The following is a 26,758-nucleotide window of genomic DNA, read 5'->3' as shown; positions in this document are numbered from 1 at the left end:
AAGATTGCATTTTAATAGGTTAGACGTTTAATCATTTTTACCTTCCTGGCTTGAGTTTGCAAAATCTTCCACATGACTTTAGAATTATTAATTGCTTCCCTGCATTCTTCTTTACAGTTGTTAAACTGATGCTAAAAGTGGTCTAACAGAGCAGTGATTGTTTTAGTGCATGGATAATAACATTAGCATAATTCACTCCAAAAGGTACTTGGTGCTGCCTCAGTTATAATACTTATAATATCTTATTCAACAAGCTCTCAGTGGCTTTACCTTTTGTGGTATTATCATTGTAATGAGTCCTTTTTAAAAGGCTGCAACATTTTTGTGAGCATCGTTGCGTGTTGAACTCTGAAGTGGCTTTGCAGCGGTAGCAGCTAGTATTCATGGTGGCTGTATGGCAGTGATAGCGGTGCTCCAATATGTCTCCTGTGGGGCATAATTACAGATACTGTGCAGCTGCAACAAAAGTGTTTCTCACTTTGCGCCTCGATGGTGAACACAAACCCACTCACTCCTGGTGGGAAATGGGTAAACATGTCACACACCGAGGCTTGGTAAAGGCTGAGAGGCAGGGCCAGGAGGGGCAGGGGGATGCAACTCGTGGCAATGCAGTTAAATGTTTTCTTCATTCTTCTGTCTGTCAACAATAAACGTGTTGTTCATCATCCCCACATCCTCGTGGCACATTCTGTTTCCATTCCAGTACACTGAACTGTAACTTTCTCAGAACAGTGTGTCCATGTCTGTATGTTTCTTTCTGCTTGCCTGCTTGCTATGTGTCTGTACAGTATGTGTGTTTAATTCTGTGAGATTGTTCAGTCTTAGTACCAGATCTGAGGCTTGTTGCTTTCTGCTTTGTGTAGCAGGCAGTGTATTGTTTGAAATTTTTCAATATGGGTACCATAAGGATACCTGAATGTTTGTACAGATTCCAAAATAAGTCAGTTCCTTAGTTTGTGTATAGAAACATGTTTCTCTACAAAATTTTTGATTATTTATTAATCGTTTTAATGATTTTTTAACAGAAGTGCTAAAAAAATCACTCGTTCTAGATTCTAAAATGTGAATATTTGCTGTTTTTTGTCCACTGTGGTAGTTTTAGACAGTTGGTCAGACAAAACAAGACATTTGTAGATACCTACAAGAAGTACCTTTGGCGTTGGGTTGTGAGAACATGTGATGAGCATTTTTCTCTGTTGTCTGACATTTTACAGATTAAATAGTTAATCGAAAAAATAATCACCAGAGTAATAACTGATAATTGCTAGGTGCTGCCCTAAATAAAAAGCAACTACAAAAATGTCAAGGGTGACACAACAAAGTCCAAGACTTATTTTCATTGTGGCTCTTGATTGTAAATGCATATAGCATCATCAACAACAAAATCACTCAAGTCAAAATAAATTCAAAACTTAACTTCATGTACAGATTTATTTATATTGAAAGCACTTTTCAAAACAGAAAAAGTTACAAAGCACTTCACATTTAAAGCATTAAATATCAAAAAAGCAACATAGTAACAACAAGATAGAATTTACAAAACAGAAATAACATTTAAAAAATAGTGGTGGAATCGGAGCAGCTCTGCCGATAGTAACGGCTCTGGTTACACCGTGATTTCACGTTCTAAAACAAGATTTGCCAGCTGATAACTGCAGGAACAGACCGCTGGAGAGTTAAAGAGCTACAGGACAAAATGTGAAGAGAATTTCTGTTGTTTTTGTGGCTGCCAGCATCTCTTCCTCCCGCAGACAGTCCCAGACAGATCCCCTCCAGAAAGTTGGCGCTGCTGTTTAAACCGTCTTCATGTGAAAATAAACCACGTTAAATGTAAACAGGTTTATTTGAAATGACTTCTGGTCCGTTTAAATGTTGTCGCACTGTTTGCATTCCTTTCATTATTATTATTTTTCTTCTCTGGCTAACGGATGTCATGCTGAGCAACTCCTGCCCTCCTGCCTCACACACATTATTAAACACTGTTTAAAGTTTGACCGGTGCTTGTTTATCTTGTTGCGCCTTCTACTTCTGCAGTGGTATAATGGCACCTGACTGGAGAACTAGCGCCACCTGCTGCTTATCTCGATGAATCAACTCCTAATATTTGGATAGGAATAGTGGATGGAAACATGCATAAATTAGCATTTTCTTTCGCTGATTTTCTGAAAATTCTGTTAAAATTTACGATACATTTGGATGGAAACCCAGCTACAGGGACATTTTGACTGGTGCTCACACCCAGCCCTAGTTCTGGGATGTTCAAGATGTCCATCCTTTTACCATAGCCCATCCTAAATTTGTTCAGTTGGATTGGATGTCAGACAAAGAAGCTCTGTGCTTGTCTCACTGAAATCAACTTCCGACATGATTTCAATCCCTATGGCACAACCTCTTCACTGGACCATCACTTATCAATTGAAGTAAATATAACAAGACCAGGCAGGTTTACTTCTCTTTTACTCATAGCTGTGGCAGCTACAAATTGATATTAAATGGTGACAGAAAAGGGAGAAGAAAGTTGGCCATTTCTGAGGACGGCAGAGGAATTTGGATGAAAGAAAGAGAGGTGATTAAAAAAAAAATGTGTGAGTGTACTTCATACATGTTTCCCATGCCAGCTCTGACATAGTCACCATATGGCTAACCAGCAGAGTACACAGGAACACACACTATCATTCATATGCACATACAGTCACCTAAGTCCTGTATCATTACCTGTTTTTGGCATCCATCAGTTTGTGACAGCTGTTGCTCTACATGTTGCACACACACACACACACAAAGCTCGACGCTCTCAGGCACAGCTGACACTTTTCTGACGCAGGGAGAGCTGTCGATAGTTTCACCACAGGGGCTTTCATGTCTGTGTTCGTGGTGATGAGGAGAGCACAATGGAGGGGAAAGTGTGGATGAGGAGGCTAGGAGGGGCTGAGGATGTAGAGAAGAGGAAGGGGAGACGAGGGGTGTGTCTAAATTTAGATGTTCTCAGCTGCCAGAGGAACACATCGCGCCTGGAACAAAATCACAGTATCATGCACCGCTCCCACTTCTTCCATCCACACTGCATCTCTCCTTGCTACAGTGGTTTCATCTTCAGCTCAACCTCACTCTCCTGCATGATAGTTTGCCTCTTGTTTTGGCCACAACAGTCTTTGAAATGGAGGTAGGTTTATTGTGGTTGGTAATTTACAACACACAAACCCCAACACAAACCTAACTCTTTCATTGACTGTCAAATATTGTTCCTGAAGACGTGCATTTCCATTTTAAATTTGGGAAACAATGTAATCATTCCTTTCAGAGTGAAATTAAACCATTCATGGCTCTATTTTGTATTGTTTCTCTTGTATTGCATCACTGAGCATTGTGGCTCCATGTAAGAGTTCCAGATGATCAGTTAATGACGTTTGACTTCAATCAATGAGCATAAATATTGAACGTTCCAGTACTATTACTTTTAATTGATTTAACAAGACTGTTAAAAATGTGTAACGATTGGCAATTTGTGTACTGCTATTCTTTATTTGTCCATGAGGTTAAGTGAAATAATTTTTACTTGGCATTCAGGTTTGTTCAGTTTTGGACAACCCATTGGTGTAAGTGTCACATTATTCAGTCTGGCTTGGCTGAATTTCATCGAGTGTTTTGGCCATCTACAGTAGTGTACTCAGCTATCAAAATGTTGGCAGAAGAAAGAGGTAGCAGAAGATTTAGAACGTGCTTTGATAGATGCTTCACGTAAATTCTTTACATGTACAATCCACCCAACAATGAGATTATGTCACTGCACTACTGAGAATTGGCCGTTTCGTAGCTATGTTGAGCCTGGAGACAAACAAGGCTGTTAACTGAATGACCCAGTGAGAATCTGCCCTAATCTGTTGTTTTCTCTACCTCATAATTCACACCAGCTAGAGGCTAAAAACGGGTACATATAATTAGAGGGGCGACCCGTACAGACAGGCTGACAGGAGGTCACACAGCCAGACGAACAGAGCGACAGGAAAAAATTCTTCCCGGTTGGTCAAGTTCGATTAGGGTCCTTTCTGTGTTCCTTCCTGACGGTCATTAACGGCCCAATCTGGTCAGCTGCCAGTGCTCCACGTTCCAAGTGACACATGCATTGATTGGCTGATGGGGTGGGTCGACCCAGGTGCCTGCCCTCTGCTTTGCTCAGTTGGTCAGCTAATAACCAATAAACCACACACTGAATTGGTCCCCTGGGCAGAGTGACTGCGAGACGGAGGTAAATTGGGAATTTGGATTCAGAAATGGGAAAAATAAATGGAGTAAATTCTTAGTCTTATGCCTGATAACTGATATATAACCACTTGTTGTTGCACGTTGTGGTGGTTGCTAAGTGAAGCTTGAGGGAAAAACAAAGACCCAAAGCAGCCCTCAAAATCAATTGGATGTTTTTATTTAGTTTAGTTGAGTCGTTATTGTAAATTTATTACACCCTTTTTAACATACTGTACTATTATATCTTTTATGATCAGATGGTAATCAGCCCTCTATCTACTAACTAAAAATCTGTGTGTTGGTTAGGTTTGTACTGGCAGAATGTAGAGAGAACTCTACCCTAAATAATAAAATCTGTAGGGAGGACTTAATCGAATGAATGGAGAGAAATTTAGAAAGTGACTGAACGCAGAGGCGGCTGATCAAGACACAAAGTTGTAAAAAAGACAGAGTGAACAAAGACAGTTGGGCAATATGTCAACATCTCACCATTAAAGCGCTATTAGGAGGTAATGTAGTTATGGTGTTGTTATTGTGTGAGACTTTCTGCAGGGTATGTTCTAGCCGTGCTCCAGTTTGTGAATTGGATCCAGTCAATTTACGGCTATCAGCAGAATCTATCCCGGTAAGCTCTTATGCAAGCAAAGAGGTGTTTTTGTAGACTTGTCCAAGCAAGAATTGCTTGTTATTTTCAAAATGACCGCATTTCGACATCATTTCCAAACTGCCAAAAACGGCTAGTTTTGATTCTTCCGAAAAATAGATGTGCTATAACTATTTTAAAAGAAGAATCAATTTTTATTTTTAAGAATGAAGCTCTTATCTCTGCTCGGATATGAAAGCTCTTGACAACTTTAGCTTGATCACAGGCACAGATTATGTAACAATATGACACTTTCTTCTTGCTATTATAATAACCAATTATTGCACTGTAAGTTAATTCAAAAATTTTACTTAACACCAAGAAAGAGATGCCAATTAAGAATTACTCAAAACCCTTTACACCCCTTATGCACTCCAAAAACTTACATTAGTATAATTGCCCAAACGTGCACTTGTTTTGGACGAAGGTTGCCTCCATCCTCTTTGCCATACTGGATAGTTCTGTACTCTGTCTCCCATAAATAATGTTATTGAATGCTTATTCAACCATAACCCTACCTGTACATAAGGAGAGAGTTTTGTTTGCAGGCTTAACAGCAGCAAAATAAATCCTGGTTATGAGATAGAAACCTTCCCACAAACCTAACATATTTCAATGGAAACATTAGTGTTATCATTTGAAGCTTCTTGTGCCTGGGCACAGGAGGATAAAATAGAATCTATTCAGGCAGTGATGAAGGCCACTCGAGCTCAAACTACTTCAAGTTTTTGGTGGTAAACAGATTTGGAGGGCAAAGGAGGGGAGGAGAGTACAGTTTCTTTAACCATCTGTTTTTCCATCTGGGTGACTGGACTGCGGATTTTGAGATCCTGTATACTCTGCAACAGTAGACATATGCTATGTAGAGTATATTTAATATGTGTGTACAAATAGATTATGTGGTAAGCTTGATAGCTCTAGTTTTTTGTTTATTTTTGTTTTTTCTTTTCTTTTTCTCTTTGCTGGAGTGGTATAGAGTATAGGGGGTGAGAGGGTACAGGCTGCTTTTGTTTGGTTATTTGTTTAGGTAATACAAAGACTGTGGACAGAGATGTTGATACATCTTGACAGAGTTTTTGATTGACATGGAGTGTATATTTTTTGCATGGCAATTCCTTTTGTGTTGTGTGCCCTGCACCTTTACCAAACTACATGGGGAAATAAAGCTATTAAAAAAAAATCTTGATCACAGTCTGATGGTCCAGCCTTTTACAGTAGTTGTCATTAGGGGTGTATCAATATAATCAGCTCACATGATAAACGACACAGGGTTCAAATTTCAATGTAATCAGTACTGCTAACAAGAAAATAAACAAAGTGTACACAATTGGTTTTAGTGCAGAATACAAAATGAACAAGAGCAAATGTCTGAACTCAGTCGCAGTAACACTCTCCGCACATCAATTAGCCACAAACTCCAATCTAAACATCATCATAGGGAGTGAATCGAGATTTCTAAAGTAGGGCAAGGACATTTTTTCAAGACTTTAAGCTTGTCAACATTTTCCAGCAGCAGCTGAGACCTCTGACAGTGGCAGTAGTGTTAATGGATGACATCTAATTATGCCCCCTGGTGTATCCAAACAAAAATGTTTACCATTTTGGAAGCATAACTGTGTAGACCCGTAGCTAACGTTATAATTATCGAACTGACATGTCTCTGCCAAATATAAGTATCAGAATAGGCATTTTAAATTTAGGTTAAATACAGCATTAAAGCATAGAGGTGTAGGATGAAGGACAAACTTAATAAACTTGAACACTGATAAAAAATACAGATAAGGTTCCTTTATGGTGATAACATAAAGTTGTATAAAGAGATGTTGTATAAATGTGCAGTACATTGTCACAAAACAGGTGTTGTTTTATAAGGTGATCTTATATAGAGATGCTTGTCTGATACACCTAGGTGTACTGTATGTTTTTATTCCATAATGTATCTCAGTTGTCCTCATCTTTTTTTTTTCCATTTATAGCCTCATTATTCTAGGTTTTGTAACAGGCAAGTGTTGGGGATGGCATTTTGGTTCTGTCTGTGTTGTATTTATTACCTGCTATTATTAGTATCGATGAGGAGAGAACACTCTCACACTCACACACTCACACACACACACACACACGCGGTTTCTTTCGGTTTAATGGGTGAGTCACTCCTCCCTTGAACACAGTCTTATCTCCTGAGCAGGTTTATCCATGACTGTGAAAACAGTGCCAGCAGAGTGTCTCCCTGTACACTGTCAGTCTGTACGGAGGGACGCGGCTTGCCGAGAAACAAGCGCCACTGATGAGATGCAGTGCACAGGAGAGTTAGATTAAAGGAAACCAGGCATGGATGTGTGTGTGTTTTTGGTGAGCGTCCCAGTGTAAGGCTTCCACCCCGAGTCCCCTCCCAGCTTATATACGTGCATGTGTGCTATGTGTGTGCGTGTGTGTGTGTTTGGCTGGTGCACATTCACACTCATCACCTCACTCTTTTCTGCTCCATTTAGCTCTCTCAACCCACTCAACACCCATCCTCGTTTTCTCTCAAACTCGCTTTTCAATTCCTTAAAATGTATCTTTCTTCTGCATGGTTTCTTTCTGTGGTGTTTGTAGATAATACTGGAAGTACACCAGAGAGACAGAAAAGAAGCAGAGACAGAGAAGGAAAGGTAGACCGTAAATATCTGACACAGGAAGATAATACTTCTTAGTTTGCTTATTAAATTGATTCCAACTCAGTTATGAGACCCACAGCAAATACATTTCTGGATGTATTACTGTCCAACAAATAATTTTGAGTTGTAGCTCCAGCCTAAGAGTAAAGATATGTGAAGGGGCTTTGTTGCCAGTAATGTTAAGAAACCAATTTCCCACCCACACTTCTGACTCAGTCTTCTATGTGTTTCAGGGAAATTACACTGGTCCTTCACTCAGTATCACAAACATATGTAGCATGACTTAATTTATGTCAACAAACATCACGTAAAAAAAAATTAGATGTTTGCAAGCTTTATTTCTCTATGTAGAACAGACATACCGAAGATATGAGGCTTTCACTACAGAAACTCTTGGAATATGCTTACAACATGAATCATGACACGGCTATTGTAGCTTTAGTTAGCCTTAGCTAGCCAGTTAGAGACAAGCAGATTTTATATGGCATATATTGCCAGAACATAACAAAGTCTATTACAACTTAAAGGGAAACTCACATTATTCGTGTGGATGTTGCTGTGCTATTTTCATGACACAGTTACTTAGCTTATGCGCAATAAGTGTGCAATTTTGTGTTGCTAACATTAGTCAGTTTCATCCATGTTTGGTTCGTTAGCTAATGTTTTTGATACTTTCACAGTCATTTTTTACCACTGCTTATCTTATTTTGTTAACATTATTATTGTTATTGTTAGCTTACAGCCTGCTAGCAAATTGTGCTCACAAATTGTAGTTGGCAGTACTTGTTAGCATTTAGAAAAGTGCTCATTATGATTTTTTCCAGAAGGATGTGTTGTTTTAGACATTTCTGTCTTTAGCTAATGTTAGCCCGCAATTTTCTGGTCGCTATTCATAAGATATGAGCAGTGCTCATACTGTTTATCTTTAACTGTTGCATGTTAATATTTAGTTAATGCTCCACTTTCATCAGTTTGGCTGAACTAGTCTTTGTAGTGACCTAAATAGTTGCACTGTGGTCATTGCACTCCGTCCACACTGAGATAGCTCTGCCGGACAGATTGGGCTGATGTGATGCACAAGGGAGATAAGTTTGGATAACTTTTTGGGGTGGTTTCTGTTTCTATTCAAAAATAAGTCAAATGTCAATTTCATGCCATGTGTCTGCGTTTTTTCCCCTTGTTCATATATATTAATTTATATACCATTCTAATGATGAAAGGCTTTGATTCAATTCCAGCTTTTTTTCTTGTATTATTTTCACAATATTACAATTTTTATTTACATTTATTCACACTACACATAAAAAAGCGATAAGGGTTTTTTTGGTAAGAGAAAGGAATCCCAGCAATAACGCAACAAAAGGTCACACTAGTACATCCAATGGTTAAAGAGAGTCAGCCTCAACATGTCTCTTTTAGACTGTATTACAGTGGACCAGAGAGTAGACCTGGCATTTCGATCCTCAGGGTGTTTTCGGGGTGACTCACTCGTTCCCTACTTCTAGCTCTGTTTCTGAGTCACAGTTAGTAAACACACTCAAGGAATTTTGGCAGAGAAATTTTGGAAAGCTTATGGTTATCAGACCCTTTGAGGGGAAAATATGCCCCTCAAAAGAATATCTCTCATACTGTATGAAGACAACTCAAGAAAGGCTTGTGAATAAAAACCTGTGTAGTGTTTAAATAATAACAATGGAAGATGTTTACTGATATATCTGAACTATGGTAGTACTATGTCATAGGATGACTACACATGATATGACTAATCAAAAAAAACCTCCTTGTGTCTTTTGAGCTGCTATTTCAGGAAGGCCTGCTACTCTGTTGTGTCCTTTCCCCCACCTCCAGCACCACTACCTCATTTTTCTTTTGAAGAGTATTGAGTCACTGGCTCTCCTGACACATGCAAACTGAAACCTTACTCACATCTCTAAAAGCTTTCTGTTCCCCACCGGTGCATTTAGAGGCTACCAAACACCGTCTAAGCTGACCAGTGATCACTTTCTCTCCCTGTCTGTTTCTCATATCTCCACTTACCGTTCTCCCTCATCACCCTCTTTGAGTTTCCCCCCCCCCAGCTCACTGACATCTTAATTTTCCCTCCTGTATCTCTCCTTCCTTCATCTTCATCTCTTTTGATCTCACTCTCACTGCGAGTGTCTATCATGTTTTCTCAATCTCACTCACCAACTCCTCCATGTTCCATGCTCTATTCTTAGCCAGATAGATCGGTGAACCATTCAGCTGATGATGTGTCTTTCCTGTATTCCTGTTACTCTGTGTGTGTGTGTGTGTGTGTGTGTGTGTGTGTGTGTGTGTGTGTGTGTGTGCGTGTTTGTGTTTGTGTTTGTGTGGCCATGACTGGCTCCTGCGTGTAAAACACTGACTCTGAACCAAATGTGAACTTATCTGCACTGCAACTGCAATCTGATGCAAACTTTATATTTAAAGAAATAGTTGTTGGAAAGAGACACTTGCTCTCTTGCCAGAAGTTAGATGAAAGGATTGATATCAGTCTCATGCCTGTATGAGCAGCCACTTGGCTTAGCTTAGCACAAACACTAGAAACAGGGAAACAGTTAGCCTGGCTCTGTCCAAAGGTAACAAAGCACCTACCAGCACCTCTAAAGCTCAGCTCTAAAGCTTTCGTAGTATAAACTGTTCCACAAAAGAGTAATGGTTTACAGACAGTTATGACACAGGAGTTGATGGTACAAATATGTCTTTTGAATAAACGGCCTGAACTTGTTGTCCATTTGCAACAGCTTTTTTTCTTCCTCAATAAAACCCTTTGCTGAATGAAATGATGTACAATCCCAAGAACAAGATGCCAGGAGATTCAATTATACAGTAAAGAGAAAATAAAAAGAAGGTCAGTGAGCTTTTTTGACTGACTAGAACTAACAATTCATGTCCGGCTAGCATGTTAGCGCTCCAGCTACTGTAGGTCACCAACTAGCCCTAGAAGTAGTCACTATGTCACAGAATTTCTAAGACCAAATATTGTGTGAAGAAGACCAGATAAAATTGATTTTGCAACATTCTGGTGTGACAAGACCTTTACTGCATCCTGCCAAGAAACAGTCCTGCACATAACTCCCTGCAAAAGCACAACAAGTCACTTTTACACAGATTAAAAACACAAAATGTAATGCATAAAAGGAGATGTTCCCTTCGGTTAGAGCAAAGCTAGCTGTTTTCCCCTGCCTCCAGTCTTTGTGCTCAGCCGAGCTTACTGGCTTCTGACTGTAGCTTCATATTAATGCACTGACATGAGAGTGGTTTCAATCTTTGCAACCATCTCTCGGCAAGAGGGCGAACAAGTGGATTTCCAAAAATGTTTAATGTTTAACAACAATGCAGCTCTCAATGAAAAGCTTGAGCTCTGTTTGTGAAAAAACACGAAACTGCTTTTTCTTCTTCTTTGTATTCTACATAATGTCAGGGTTTTTTTACACAGCAGAGCCAGCCGAGATGTTATTTCCCATGTATGTCGGGGGGCTTTTAGCTGATTTGGCAACCTGCTCTCAGATTTAGCAACCGGGGTCGAAAATGAGCAAGAGCACTTAGTGGCCCCCCAGCAAGGCCTTGGCAGGCACAAAGTTGCAATGCCTGTCACCGATCTAAAAAGTGTGTGAGGTGAGTCATCATGTTGTATGTGTTTGCGTGCGTGTGTATGTCTGAGTGTACAAGAGCTATAATCAGGGTGTCATTACCACTCCTCTCGTCACGGAGTGCTGTAAACACACACTTAGACAGAACGTACACAAGCCTGCTGCCTGCCTGTCGTCTGGTGCCTCAGTAGAAAAGGTGGACGGGAGATCAGTTCCCTCTCAGCCAATTTGAACATACACGCAGGCTGATTTCTAAATCTAAATCTGTTTCATGGCACAGGGAGACTGCTGCTGTACTGCAGGAAACACTGAACAAGAGATGTAGCCTAGTTTTGAGACTGAGCCTGAGTGCAAAAAATCTGCAAGCCGGTATGATAATTTCCTTTCTGCTCAATGCAACTCAATTTGTCTGGGGAATTTTCTCAACCTACGTTCATTATTCTGCTTTAATTGAAGATACTACCACCGTGACTTGAAAACACAGTGAAAATATATCAGAAAGAATTGGAAATATCTAATTTGACTGACAGAATTGTGATTTTAAGACTTAAAGGTTCAATGTGTGAGAATTGGCCACCTGATCCAACAATATCCCCCACACCCTTCCCCCCAAATGCATCACGCCACCACCAGTATCACTCACTGAATATAGTGTAAAGATTACTGTTTACAGTGAATCTGTGCTATGGTGTAAGATATCAGAATGCTATGGAGACATTAGAGCCAGTGGTAAAAAGGGAAAAAAAAGAGCTACGCAGATCAGAAAGCGGTTGCACCACGGAGATAAGTTACAGCATAACTCTAACAACTAAATAGTTACACAAATGCCCTTAGGGTAGGTGTAAATCATAAAATGTCACAGAACTAACTAATGGTAAAACAGCAGTTTTTCTGCCACACAGCCTAATTTTTTCATTAATTACGTGTTATTTTACAACACCATAATCCAGTAGAGACCTAATTTATTGATATCATATTTCAATATCGATCCAGCTTTCTACGATGTGCTACGATGCCAAACGGCCAGCTTACACATAGCTGGTGCAACTCAGTGCGGTTCATCGGATCAGCTGACATGACCAGCTGATGTCTGATGCCCAGCCAGCATCTGCAGCAGCAGCCAACTGCTCTGACAATGTCGGTGCAACTTTCCACATAGTCGTTATTTGGATAAACTGACCACATATTGGGAATCTACTAGGTTACTTTCCCGCCTGAAGAAATATTAAAACTTAATAAAGTGAAATATTAACAGTCCTACAGCGAAAATTTCCACCACATTCAGCCTGGTTCTGCCATTACTGCTGGTGGCTCGGGGCAGCGCTACTTCTTCATCCTCTCATGTTGGACTGAGGGCAGACTGGACACCACAGTGACTCACTATCACCCCTGAGGTACAAAGTGATATTATGAGACAGTACAGGCCGGATGGGGCCGGGGCTAGCTGTTTAGCATGCTGACTTCAGTATATCTCTGCAACACAATACATATATGTCTTTGACATAATGTCAAAACTGTTATTTTTTAACATTCTGTTGATTATTTTAATTAATTTTGGAATGTTTTAAACTTAAATTCTGGCCATTTCTTACACATTGAACCTTTAATACATGATAAGTAATATTTTTTTTGTAAATGTACCAGATATTCTATTCGCCCTTTGTCTCACTGGTTTTATTAGTGTAAAATTGCGTTAAGTGCTTAACAATGAAGGTTTTGTGAAATAATTTAAACTTTTGTCAGTTTCTAGCAGTCTAATGTCATCTGTTTTTTTTTCTTATCTGCTCCTTTCCTATAAATCGTTTGCCCATCAGCCACAGAGTTGAGTAATCAAGAGGAAATTACATCTGAATTAGATTACTCTTTTCCTCATTGTAATTAATTGTCATTAGACAGGAGCCGGTGTGGCATATTAACTCACTGACAGACATCCTGCCATACATGAAGGTTTTAGATTTCAAGAAATCATTTCCTATGCAACATGGTGCTCAGAAAAGGCTAATCGCTTCTTATTGGCCACTCCCTTACATCCCTGCCTGAGCTGTTAATGTGATTCACACACACACACTGACAGTATACATACACACAGAGACAACACAGGAGATTTGTTTTAACTCCCAATGCATTACCACTAAAGACAGAATAACACTTAGTACACTAGGCTACACTTAACTCTCTGTCACATTTATTCCTGCATGCTCTGTTAGAGCTGAATTACTGACTTAGAAAGGAGAACAGGATTTAGCAAGAATAGGAGAGAACAGGATTTAGTACATGCTGTGTATTAATGCCGCCATGCAAATAACACAACCATATGGTTGAATACACACAAACGTGAGCAACAAGACATACATGGAGATCCACATCATATTCATTAAATGAATAGTTTGACATTTTGGAAAATATACCTATTCACTTTCTTGCTGAGAGTTAGATGAGAAGATTGATAGGAACAGTTGCCAGGCAACCAGTGGAGGATCCAGGAAGTTATTGCTCTCAACAAAATAGTTAGGCACATAACCCCCTGTAAACTTTGTTTTCATTAAGAACTAACTAAACTTGAAGTGTAAATAAGTGAGCTTTAGAGGTACTGTTAGGCGGATTTTGTAACTGTTGGACAGAGCCAGGCCAGCTTTTTCCAGGGAGGCAAATATAACAAATGTATTACAGGTTTATATTGTGTTTTAACCAGGAGGAGGACTTCCTGGAGGATAAAACCATTTAAACTCCACTGACATATTTTTTCATTTATAGAATAGAGTACTTACTGACATTTGTAGGCTGACAGTTGTATAAAACTGTCCTCAGTTGCGATACGATAAGAACGATAAGTTTAGTTTAGTATCTATCTTTATTCTTTATATAATCTTATGTAACTGTATGATACATGACTATGACTCTGAATCACAGATCCATCTATATATAACCTCTGTTTTGTTTTGTTTTTTACTCTCTACCTTGAATCTCCCTCTTTTCCAAATTTAGCAGGGGTCCGACAGAGAACATACCTCAACAGATCTTTCATCTCCAACACCCATGCTTGGTTACTGTTGCTATGCATGGTGGATCGTTGCCGTCACCGGTGCATCCAATAGGCATGTCGGCGCAGCCAGGGAGTCTAAAAACAGCATTCTATATTACAGCATATAATGAGAAAGGCTTCATCCGTGTTCTCTCCAAATGTCAGAGCGGCTTTAATGATCCACTGAGCACACACATAGACACACAGACACACACACACACACTCACGCACTCAGAGGCTATATATCATGTGTGAGTGTGCGTGCAGTTACTGTGTGTGGCTCTTTTCTGCATTGTTGGCGTTTTTAGTAATCCCACCTTTCTTTATTTCCCTCTGCTATTAATTCTCTCCACTGAAGCTATTAATTCTCCTCATCCCCATCATTTCTGTCTCTCTTCCATCCTGATCTTCTTCCCTGTGACTTGCCTTATCATGACTATCAAACATGTGGCTTGCATAAGTAGCTTCAATGAATACCTAGCTTTTTGCGCACACAAAGAAAGTTTAGAATGTGCGTTTTACGCCCTGGGCCGCACATTTCTGTGAGATTCATGTCCTCAGGGACGAGGTATTACTCATCATAGTGAAGCCAACATGAGACACTTTAACAGCCTTGTGGCACACATATATAGACCAAGAACCCCCCCCCCCCCCCCCCCCTTTTAGCACAGTAAAGCACAACATCTTATGTAATGTTGTTATTTTAGCTGTTCAACACTACTCAAACCACATGTATGTCAGACTACCTCTAATTACCTCTTCCAGGATGTTTGTGTATTTGATGTCAAAATTGTATAACAAAGTTCACTAGAGGGAGAGAGAAAATATGCTAAATTATTCAGATGGGATGGAGCGGGAAAAGGAGATTGGAGTTTTGTGATAAAGATGGACGGAAGCCAAAAGACTGGTGAACTTCCAGAAAAGGCAGAATAAAAGTGAGAGTGATTTGAAAAGGCAGATAAATACAATAAAGGGTTCAGTGCACAAGGAGTGTATGTTTGTGTAGGAAAAAGGGGTGGGAGCAAGGATCAGAAAAAGGATAGCAAGCAAACAAAGAGCTGGAGATAAAGAGCACCAATAAAAACAAAGAGAAGTGTTGGGAGATACAATTTAAGACAGAGAGGGAAAAAGAAGTGGTGGCTGATTAAGTAGTCGGACTCGTGGAGAGGACAATGCGAGTGAAAAGGCTTATGAGTGAACACGCAGGCCGGGGCTCTTGGTGCAATGCAGACGGCATTGCCATGGAAACGAACGGAGGGAAAGCGCAGACGAGGAGGAGGGGATTAAATAGGAAGGAAGAGATCGCTGCTTCGCACCACGGGTGGGGGCTGTTTTGATGAGAGGGGAGGGGTCGGCTGACAAATGAGTAACAAGTGTGGATATAAAGTTAAATGACTAGCTGCTTGATAGTTCAAAGGAAGATGATTTTATACCACTGTGTTGCTGTACGGTATATGAAGGATGTTTTGACAGATTCAGCATCATGATAAACACATTTCACTGTCATGACACGTAGACACTTGTAACCTAATAATGCTGCAATAATAACTTTTAACGCTATATTTTGAACACCAGGTTTAATTCTCAGCAAGGAGACGGTTCAGATTACTCTTGCAGTGATGGTGGAAGTCCAGTCTTCAGTCTAAAGTGCAGGATTTTTTTGGTGAAACATTGCCTCGATTAAATTTTTTTTTTTTTCTTTTTTTGAAAAAAAAGTGATGGGGAAGATGAGCCTGTCGCCATGGCGCCAGTTGTCTCAGGTGGCATTGTCTGGGTCCAGATCCGAGGGCGAGGGTTGTCATGGCAGCAGGAGTGCATGGAGTTTGTCTGGGTGTGATGCTGCAAACACACACACGCACATAGACACACAAACTCACTGACTGTTGGAAATATTCTTGACTGCAGGATTATAAATAGAAGGCAGCAGAAGGCAGCACCCCTCTCCTCATCTCCAACACCCATGGGACCCCATCATTCTCGTCTTTCTCTTCACCCATCTCTCCTCAACACTTCCTTCTACTTGTCCTCCTTTTCTGTGTCAGTCCCCCCCCCCCCCCCCCTCCCAGTCTCATCAAGTGGCTTTGTTTATCTCCATAGCGATGGTGATGATGCGGGATGTCTGTGGTTGTCATGGTGATGAGATGGGCACAGTGAGGATGCTTAATGAGCTTGGAGTTGCTCAGGCTAATGAAGTGGGACGGCTGTACCTGGGTGTGCGCTTAACTGGCAACAATGAGCAACCGCTTGTTAAAGTCTCCCCCGGTGACTTCACTGCACCATTCAACTATCTGGGCCCCTATAGAGGAGAGATGTACGAGTTTCTACAGCAACCACAACTACAGTTATAATGAGCTGCGCAGATGCAGCACTAAAACAGAGGAAGTCAATCAGTTTGTTCCTCTTGCTATTGCTTTGTTAACCAATGATTAACTTCTAAATTAACAAGTTCACTGAAGAGGTTTTAAGACATTTTCAGGAATTTCAATCCCTACGGCAGGATTTAAAAAATATGCCGGCCCAGAAAGCCCCTGTCAAAGGGATGTCCCAGAAATTAGTCCAAGCCTTGTACAGACTGAAGTCTTTACAAAGCGAGCTTTACTGACTCCTCACAGCAGCTTCCTCATCCTCATGTCTGACTATACTGTCACCCTGTAGCCCAGACTGCTCACGTGCAGACACTGTGTGCTGGAGTGTAAATGTTGCACAGAGGTGTGAATGTACAGACACTTGTGCTGTCTAGTGCCAGCATGACATTTGTGCGTGAGTGTGTGCACGCGTCTTGAAAGATCACTGTGTTAAATAGCTCTAGGAATTTGTGGTTTCTATATTCTTTTATTGTTTACAGTTGTGGACTTTGTGTTTCATTCCCTTTATGTCTCTATTTCTTTTACATCTCCTTCCCCTCTTTTACTACCTGTTCCCAGGCTGTAATGTTTCATATAAACACCAAATGATGGTTGTTATATTTACAATCAGACCTTTACATGTTATCATTGTCTAGAGTGTGTACATAAATGTAATTCATGATTCTGGGTAATGTTGCAAGAAGAACAGAGAGAGAAAGATGGAAGTGATAGAAGAGATAAGCGAAGGGTTGTAGGCTGATACTGGACAACCTTACAGGTCATATCCTGAACCCAAAGCACTTCGACTGCGCCCTACTACTTTGAACTCAGCGTGTCAAGTCACACAGATACAGTGTGTCATTACAGGGGATGATGCCCTGCAAGCTTCTTCTGGGGTTAGCTCTCCAGCTCACTCCCGTTCTCCTAGTGTCAGCAGAGCTGTAAAGCCTAAATACCCCTCCCTCCCTCCTTCCCTCTCCCTCTCTCCCTGCTCAGCCTCATGACTTTCTTTCTACCCTGCCAACCACAACACTGCTGCCAGTTTGTGTGTGTTTCTACCTTGCGAGTCTGGCAAGTCCTTCAAAAAGCTTATTGCCCCCAACACACAACAGTTATTGTGAATGGGCTTTGTGTGTCTAAAATGGGCTGTAGTAATACCTACGAAGTGGAGAGATTTTCCAATAGTGCAGGGAGATCCCAGTGGATATTAGGTGAGATTGCCTTCCCGCCTGAGTGAACTTGCTTCAAAATAAACACTGGCAAGATGGTCTGTTCTCAAGGCCAACCTGAATTTGTCTTCATTTCCAGAGTAGTAGTAAAAAGTAAACATTGTGGATAGTTCTTGCACAGCACATCTCACAGACATAAACTGTTCCTTTTAAATTAAATTACTAAATTAAACTGGAGCCATCTATTATTTTAACATCTGCAGAAGAAAATTTGTGGTTCTCAGACAAGGCTTCAAATCATTTAGTCCACGTGAATGGCTTACCATATATTTGCCGGCTCTCCATAACACCTGACTTCCTTATCAGACAGGCCCCCGGCTTCCTCCGATTATTAGGCTTAGTGGATTATCCTGGTGGAAAAAAGGGCAGTTAAAGCTTGAGCTGTGACCTCTGTGTTTTTCAGACGGTGGGACGAAGAAGCTTCGCAGCACCATCCGACGGAGCACAGAGACTGGCATTGCCGTGGAGATGAGGAACCGAGTGACACGGCAGGGCAGCAAGGATTCCACTGACGGCAGCACCAACTCAAACAGCTCAGATGGAACGTGAGTATTCGTCCATCCATCAATACACATCAATCAATCCATCCATCCATCAGTCCATCCAGCCAGCCAGCAAGCCAGCAAGCCAGTATTAATTCTGTTACTTCTCTGCCAGGTTTGTCTTCCCTACCACACGCCTGGGGCCTGAGAGCCAGTTCAGTGACTTTCTGGATGGACTAGGCCCAGCTCAGATCGTAGGCCGGCAAACACTAGCTACACCCCCCATGGGTAAGCCACCAGCAATGTAGACCAGGAATGCCAGTCGGTTTCACTCTGCTCTAGTAGTTTTCTTGTGGTGATTCATGCAGTTAATGTGCATCATTTTGTCTTTTTTTTTTTTTTTTTTTTGCTAGTATTTAATTGTGTTTACACCCCTCTAACAGCAAGATTCAGGTGTGAAGCATCTGTTAAACACTGACAAAACAGCATATCACTCCACAGTCAATTTTAATTCATTAGCAACCAGATAATCAGAGGTAATAAATGCTGTTATCATTGAGCAGTATCTAAACTGACTAGTCTATAGGATGAGAGTCCAATTCAAATATCTACATCAACCAATATAGAAAATATACAAACATTCAGATATACAGCAGTGTCTAAAAATGGAGCACAATACAAGAAAAATACAAGTATATTCACTCAGCAAGTTATTCTTGCATGAGATATAAATTTTTTATGCAAAGGTCATTGCTTGTGGAAAACAACTGAACAGAGCAGTGTGCTCCACCATTGGCCTGTTTGGAAGGACAGACTTATAGCTCTGTTTCACCCTCTGCTGTTAGATACTAGCAATTGCAACCTCAGTGAACCCAAGTTTATTGCAAAAAAGGGTCAACTAAACCCAACAGAACTCAACAGTACTTTTAGGTTTTTGCTTCTGATTTAGTTTTTATAAGACTGTAAGAAATGTGTTTTCTTTCTGAAGGGGATGTCCATGTAGGCGTGGTAGACAGAGGAGGGCAGCTCGAGGTGGAGGTCAACCAGGCCAGAGGGTTGACCCCCAAACCCGGTTCCAAGAACATACCAGGTACTGTGAACTGACTTCATCTGCTTCTTGCGTCATAGAGTCAGGCGCTTTTCCTGTATGTGTTTGTGGGAATTTCATTGTTGTTGTTTTTTTTGTATGTTGTGTCTGCAGCGACGTACGTGAAGGTGTATGTCCTGGAGAATGGCGTGTGCTTGGCTAAGAAGAAAACCAAAGTAGTGAAGAAGACTCTGGACCCCACCTACCAGCAGGCTCTGTTGTTTGATGAGAGTCCTCAGGGCAAAGTCCTACAGGTAAGCCACTCCTCCACCTCTTCTTCTTTCTTTCTTTCCCATATTCCATCCTGCCTTCCTTATTTCTCCTTGTACGCTCCTTGTAGATTTGACAATATCGGAACAGGTCTTCCACCGGTACTGAGAGAATTTTTTTTATTATGGGAATCTATGAAAAGTAAGAAACAGTTGGATATTTTTTGGAAATATGTTTATTCGCTTTTTGGCGCCATGTTTGATGAGAAGATCAATATCACTCTCCTATCTGTCTGGCAGCCTGTTAGCTTAGCCTAGCATAAAATATGCGAACAGAAAACAGGGAAAACAGCTAGCCCGGCTCTGTTCAAAGGTGACATAATCCTTCAGAATTTCTGAAACTCACTAATAAATACCTTGTATCACTTTGTACCTTGCTCATATAATCCAAACAAAAACTAAATATATATATAGATATAGATATAGATATATATACCTGGTAGAGGACCCAATCTTGAGGAAGACACACCACCCCCCCCCATGGGAGGGGGGTGAGAGGGGGGATTTTTTATATATATATATATATATATAGAACATGACTTGGATAACGCAGCATACAGACAGCTTTAAAATGTCAGTGTTACATTTGCAGTATAATTTTATATTTTTTTCCCCATGCCTCATCTTCTCTGTAGGTAATAGTGTGGGGGGATTACGGGCGTATGGACCACAAGTGCTTCATGGGAATGGCCCAGATCCTCCTGGAGGACTTGGACCTGTCTGCAAGAGTCAGCGGCTGGTACAAGCTGTTCCCTACCTCCTCTCTGGCAGATCCCAGCATCGGACCCCTCACCAGACGCCTCTCCCAGTCCTCCCTGGAGAGTGCCACCAGCCCCTCGTGCACCTAGACACCCAGTACGCACCCACATGCACGGGCACAGGCAGAGTCATGCAGACACACGGACACACGTACTGTATATACACTACGACTGTATTCAAAGCGCAAGACAGGTAGGCATACACACACACCCATGTGCATCTGTGCAGGAAAATACACTAAACATAACACCTGATCTCATTCACATTCATACACACACACACACACACACACACACATGCTGCCATATCTAATACTGGACATTAAACTCTACTGTACGCCCACATTCTCACTCACTGATGAGTGTTTTTAGTGGCGATAGCGGTTAGCAACTCCATCTTGAAGTAGACATAATTAACCAGAACATGTAGCATTTTTCATCCTGCCATTTCACCATTTCCCACCATGACGCAACGATTCACCAGGGGCCATGCTCCGCATTCCAAGATACCAGATTTCCGTGGCACGACTCATCCCAGGGCCATCCCGATGCCAGTTTCTAAACTCTCTATGCCAAACTAAGAAAAAAAAACTTTATTTTTTAAAACCAAAGCAATTGTTATTGTTGTTATTATTACTATAAGTAGTAGGTGAACTAGTATACAATATAAAGTATGGATATGTAGCAGAGTCAATGACTTAGATGTAATGCAAAAAAAGAAGATACACTCTACACACATGAGCTGAGAACGGTAGGCCAAACACATAAACATACCTGGGCAACAGGCTTGGATATTCACATAATGGCTATTATGTGAGGTAGCAACACTGCTATTCTATAATTTTCACAGGGCAGAGTTTATATATAGATATACATATATATATATATATATATAGATAGATAGTTAAATACTTATTTGTGTTAATGTATGTATCGGCTGCATTCTGCATGTTTGCTTGCGACCCTTGTAGAGACATTTTAAAGTGCTTCAATCTTTTTATTTAGCTTGCCTTGACCAATGTAACAGGAGTATAGTGCCACTTTATTTTGCGATCCGTCCTGAGAAAAGAGCACTGCACTGAGTTAGGGAGGAGGATGGTGACTGGGAGAGCGCTATCATCGCCATTCTGCAGAAGAGGAGAACCAAATTAGCCAGCCAGCTACCCCATTTTGCTGATGGACAAATTTCTGATCCTGCCTTCATTTTCAGAGTATTGGACTGTTGTACCATAGGGCACTCAGCACAAAAGGCGTTCTGGGAAATGTGTCCAGCTCTAGTCTGGGGTTTTTGTGTTCCACATCCAGCGGGGTATTATCCACAGTGTCAGTCTCTCTGTATACCAGCACCTAGACTTGTTTGAACTTTCCTTTGATTTCCCATTTTGATGTCATCTTCTTTTTTCCTTTTTGCACTCTTCCTAATTGATGAAGGAAGCAGGAAAGTGGTGGATGTGCCTCTGTTTCTCTTCACATTTGCTCAAATCACAGCTAGACATGCAACCACAGGCAAACACGCACACACTTGGTACAACCTTTAACCCTCCGACTTTCTCTTTGGTCACACCTCTCTGTCACACTTACTGTAACCAAACCTTTGCTGTAAATGTGTAAACATGTATTTAATTCCAGATGAGTTTTTTTCTTTTTGATATCCGACTATTTACGCCAGTATTACTTTGCCAGCAGGGTGATTGTCAGCCTGCCGGGATATAGTAGTTTACTTGTTTCAGGTGCAATATGTCAATCTGACTACATCCTTCAGCATGATCAGCATTCAGCAGAGTCAGGCAGTATGTTTATGGCACTTTACTGTAAAATATGTATTCTGTTTGAATTACTGCAGTGGTTGACCACCTGTTAAATTATTGTTATTTTATTTTATTTGGTCACACTGCATTGTGCATCTCTAAATCTTTTAATTGAATGCCAGCATGGAAATGTAACTCAAGTGTATTTTAAGATTTGATTGAAAGGCCCACTAGAACAACTGGAACAGGTCAGCTTTACCTGTAGCACTTTCTGCCACTGATTTGACACTTCATTTATTATTATTTGCAAAGAAAATGCTTAGGGGGAAAAAAACAACATAGACTAGGATAAAGTAGGAATATGTAACATTTCAATCACTCCAGAAACTTTAAATGTCATGTCTTTTAAAGACAGAAAAATATTTTTTTTTATTTTTGCATCTGTGTTTGACCGATTTTTAAAACTGTCAATTTTGACCTTTTGTTGAAATGACAACAGATGGTTTTACTTTTTCCTTTTTTGAGAGTAAAATGTCTTTCTCAAAAACGTAACACTGACCTGTCGGCTGCTGTAGTAAATGTGCAGCAGTTGAGTCTTCATTGACAGCAAACGGAGCTACTGGTGTTTACTGTTTTATTTAATGATGAAGATTTTTAATATACTCTTCAGTGTTGTGAATCTGTCTGTCTTGACACCTACACCAAACCTTGTACATGGATAAAAACACTAAAGACTGTCATATTTTAGTTGTACTAGGAGAGTTAACAGTCTTAACTTATAAGCTATTAAAAGCTTGAGTGTGTTTACAAGCTCATATTCGGTTTTAACACCACCATATGTTCTATCGACTGCTAAGATGTTCTTTGAGCTGTACGGTTCGTTCCTCTCTTCGTGTTTCTGCAAAAAGGGAAAATCCGAGGCGTTTCGTCTCTGCAGCACCTCAGACCAACAGAATTCATGTTTCAACGCTCTTTAAACTTTGGATAAAGGGATCTCTGGCATTCTTGAATTTTTGGGAGGATGATGATGACACCTCTCGCTATGTATACAACCCTTTTAGAGGAACCAGCAATGTCATGGATTCCGATTTTCTTTACGTTTTGAAGCGATTCCTTAACTGTATGGTCATGTATATGAAGTACTTTTATGTACCTTATTAATTTGTATCTATTTTTGTGGACAGCTGGCATGATGTAAAAATAAGGACTTATGCTCTTGGTATTTGCACACACTCTCTTCTGTGTGCGCCTTTTGTGAATCTTAGAAGACAAAAAAAAAAAATATATATATATAAATGGTTGACGAGTGAAACAAAATGGAAAGAACATAAAACTAAAGAAGTTTCTCAACCTGTATAACATCCCTATTCACTGCTGAATGTTCAGTCCTTTGTAACCTCTATAAAAAAAAACTGTTAATATTTTTCCATGTGATTTCCAATGTTTTGGAGCTTGTATGAGACTGTATGTGTGTCCCTTTGCTGTATATTGATTAGCCCAAAACATTAACAGTTTTGATTGAAAGTAGGGAAAGAGACAATGCAAAGTGATGTCTAATTATCTTATAAGACGTGTTTATAAGAGGGCAGAGAGCATTTGCCAAATTTGTCCAAATCCTTTTATTCCTGCAACCAAAAGGAAAGTGGAAATATTGCCTTTCTTCAAAGTGTAGTGTGGGTGTGTGTCTTTTAATAAGTTTATTGTACTGCGTGATGCATAATGATTGGCGGAGCGGTAAGATGTGAGTGAGAGAGATTTAAATGTGTAGATATTTATTAAAAAAACACTCATATTGTGGACCACAGTGAAGAGAATTCAAGGATCAGGGTTTTCAGATATGAACATTAACACCTTTTTTCTCTTGTTGTGGCATTTATCATAGATTAGAAAAAAAATGCACATAATTCCCATGCATTGTCTCGCCACATGGTCATTTGAATTACTTGGACACAGACTATTGTTTTAAGCAAGTTGAAGAAATGATCATAAAGCTGAAAAAGAAGGTGGAAGCCTCATAAGCAGCAGGGTAAACTATCGCGGGGCAGAGTTACAGCTTGTTGTCAGAGAGTTTTTATGCTTAGACTTTTTTGAATGTGAAGGTAGCTGCATGAAAGCAGGTTGAATCAGAAAGGTGTCGATGACAGACACTTTAGAAGAGTTTATTGTAACGTCAGGAAACAGCATGGAGCATGAAGAGCTTGTGTTTCAGAAAGGGAGACGCTATATGTTATTGATTTGACAGAAGCTCTGAGGTTTGAATGTAAAGGCTGCGGATGCTTGAAGTGTAAACCCATACGCTCACTTGCTTCTCTCCAAAATCCACATTGAGCATTCTGCAACCCAATTTTATCGTGTGCAAAAAATTTATAACATATCCTCAATCAACCTGAATTGTCTCTTGAGTGCTATGTTGAAAATGTGTTTATTTTTGTAAGGAGAAAGGAATTCTTCAGAGGAGGAGGAGTAGGTTAGAGAGGCGGCGTGGGCACAACCTGCCTTTAGATTTTTTGCGAAAATGAGGGCTTGTTCAGTTTACAATGGCCTTATTTTGTGTCGGAGACATTGCTTCACTATTGTAGCACACAACTGAAAGTTTTGACAAATGTATTTTGCTTGAAATATTGTACTGAAGTTATATATGTGTATATGTATAGTTTTATGAATGTATTTCTTAATCCTTACACCTGAACTGAGTGTAATTTTTTTGTCATCTTGTTTGCTATACTGTCTCTTTGAAGACTTTTCCAGGGACCTCGCCTGCATTGGTTCAGGCAGCCCCTTCTTTAACTGTACTGTATACTGTATGTCTTATTCTTATATCCATTCTTGTATCCATTTAAAAGAACAGCTCCGTGGTTGAAACACGCATGAATTCTGTCTGGCGAAATGCATTTTTATTTATTTATTTGAATCGCCATGATGGGTTTCAAGCAGAAGGATTGCTATTCCCCCCCTGCACCGATTTAACTTTTCGATTTATCTACCAAGCTGATGGGATTGTTATGATTTTTGTACTTTGTACTCAAAAATGTTTGACGCATGGTTACTCTGATGATTTTCTTGTATTTAATCTTTATGATGGTATGACTATAATGATAATTATTATAATGACAAGCAACAATAATGATGAAGTCAATTTGACCCAGTACCACATCATTGAGAAATCACTAAGATGCAAAAGAATTGTCAAAAAATGCTGCAGCATCTTAAAGTAGCATGGACTTAGCCTTCCATTTTCTGAAATACTTCTTCTGGCAATAACCATGGGCTGTAGCATCTTACTATTGCTGGGGCCGTCACTCTCGGCCTCTTTCTCACTCTTGAGAGTCGAAGGTGTGGAGACCTCAGACTGTATCTGTATCAGTTTACCATTGTGACAAATGAGATATAAAGTCAAATCCCATTTTCAGACACTTAAAAGCAATTTAGATTCAACAGAGCATGCAATGCATTGTGAATTACTGCTATCTTATGATAGCCCCCCATGAGCAACAAATTTTTATTATTGAGTTTTTATTGTACTTTCATTTTCTAAAGATGCATGCATTCCACATGTCTGTTTGCCAATGTAGCAGCTGTCAACTAGAACAAAACAGACATCTTCTTGTAGTGTTTTTTTTAAACTACTGAGCTGATGGGCAAATTGCGAGGTTTTGCTGCTGAATATGCCAGTTTGTCTTCATCCACATTAATAAATGTCACAGCACAAGTTTCCTGAGTAGCCACCCTGTCTTTTTAGCTGTCTGTCAGATTATATTAAGGCCACTGTAGCTCCCCTCCCCACTGTCAAGACAACCGTCATCTTATCAAGCCCAGCAAACGCCCTAAATACAACCTGACTAACTGCTAATATGGACCCTCAAAACAAAGTTTACCCTTTGATAGTTTTGATTATATTTAATGGAACATAATGAAATTCCCAAGCACATATAGAAATGTAAAGATGGCTGGACTCATTTGGTGAGTTAAACAAAACATTCAGCCCAGTGAAATTGCTGGTGTTGGTAGATAAGTGGTTGTCTTCTCTAACTGGCCTTAACCTTTCCACCAAGGAGTGTTCACAGAGTATGTTTTAAAGGGCAAAGCATACTAGCAGACCGTCTGATGAAAGGATGCAGTTTATGGCAAAGAAGAAAAAGGGAGCTGTAATTTTATACCTGTGCTTTGTAAATGTTTTCTATGTGCAGTATTTGATAATGTAAAACTGGTATTTTTGTGGTTTGTACGCTGCAAAATTGATTACTTAAGGTGCACGTAGTTTTGTAAGAAAATAGAACTAAACTGAGAAAAAAAAAGAACATTTCGGATTCAGAAGCCTGTATTTGCATGCCCTTTGACATCTGGACGCAAAGTCAATAAAGTTTATTTGAATCACAAACATTTCTCAGCTGTGTATTTTAACCTTCATTCTTCTGAAAAAATGTATATCTCATTAATCTGCTTTTTAACCTGCAATAACAGTTTTTTTGGCCACTCGGAAACAGGATGTAAACACAATACAGGCATTATCACTATAAGTTGATATGGCGATAACAAACACTTGCCTATTTACACATCCAGCATATAAAGAGCAACATTAGCATTTATTTGGAGTGTAATTGTCTCATAAATGCTCCACTGTGCTCACTGGCTAGTAGGTAACTATGTCTATTGACTGTTTGG

At 40.1% G+C, this 26,758-nt stretch overlaps 1 protein-coding gene across 2 annotated transcripts in view; it reads left to right on the top strand.

The window, feature by feature from the left end:
• rims3 (regulating synaptic membrane exocytosis 3) overlaps nt 1-26,381 on the top strand; it is a 38,802-nt gene extending 12,421 nt beyond the window's left edge. For both annotated transcript variants that reach the window (XM_044336479.1, XM_044336478.1), the window contains 5 exons: nt 18,156-18,297; nt 18,410-18,522; nt 19,223-19,324; nt 19,436-19,575; nt 20,226-26,381. In XM_044336479.1, coding sequence (XP_044192414.1) covers nt 18,156-18,297; nt 18,410-18,522; nt 19,223-19,324; nt 19,436-19,575; nt 20,226-20,438 — 710 coding nt within the window. In that variant the 3' untranslated portion in view covers nt 20,439-26,381. The remainder of the gene's footprint in view (nt 1-18,155; nt 18,298-18,409; nt 18,523-19,222; nt 19,325-19,435; nt 19,576-20,225) is intronic.
• Nucleotides 26,382-26,758: the final 377 nt, after the last annotated feature.

The sequence above is a fragment of the Thunnus albacares genome, chromosome 19, assembly GCF_914725855.1.
Source record: "Thunnus albacares chromosome 19, fThuAlb1.1, whole genome shotgun sequence".
In the NCBI taxonomy this organism is placed as follows: domain Eukaryota; kingdom Metazoa; phylum Chordata; class Actinopteri; order Scombriformes; family Scombridae; genus Thunnus; species Thunnus albacares.
This window is presented reverse-complemented; position numbering and strand designations above follow the sequence as displayed.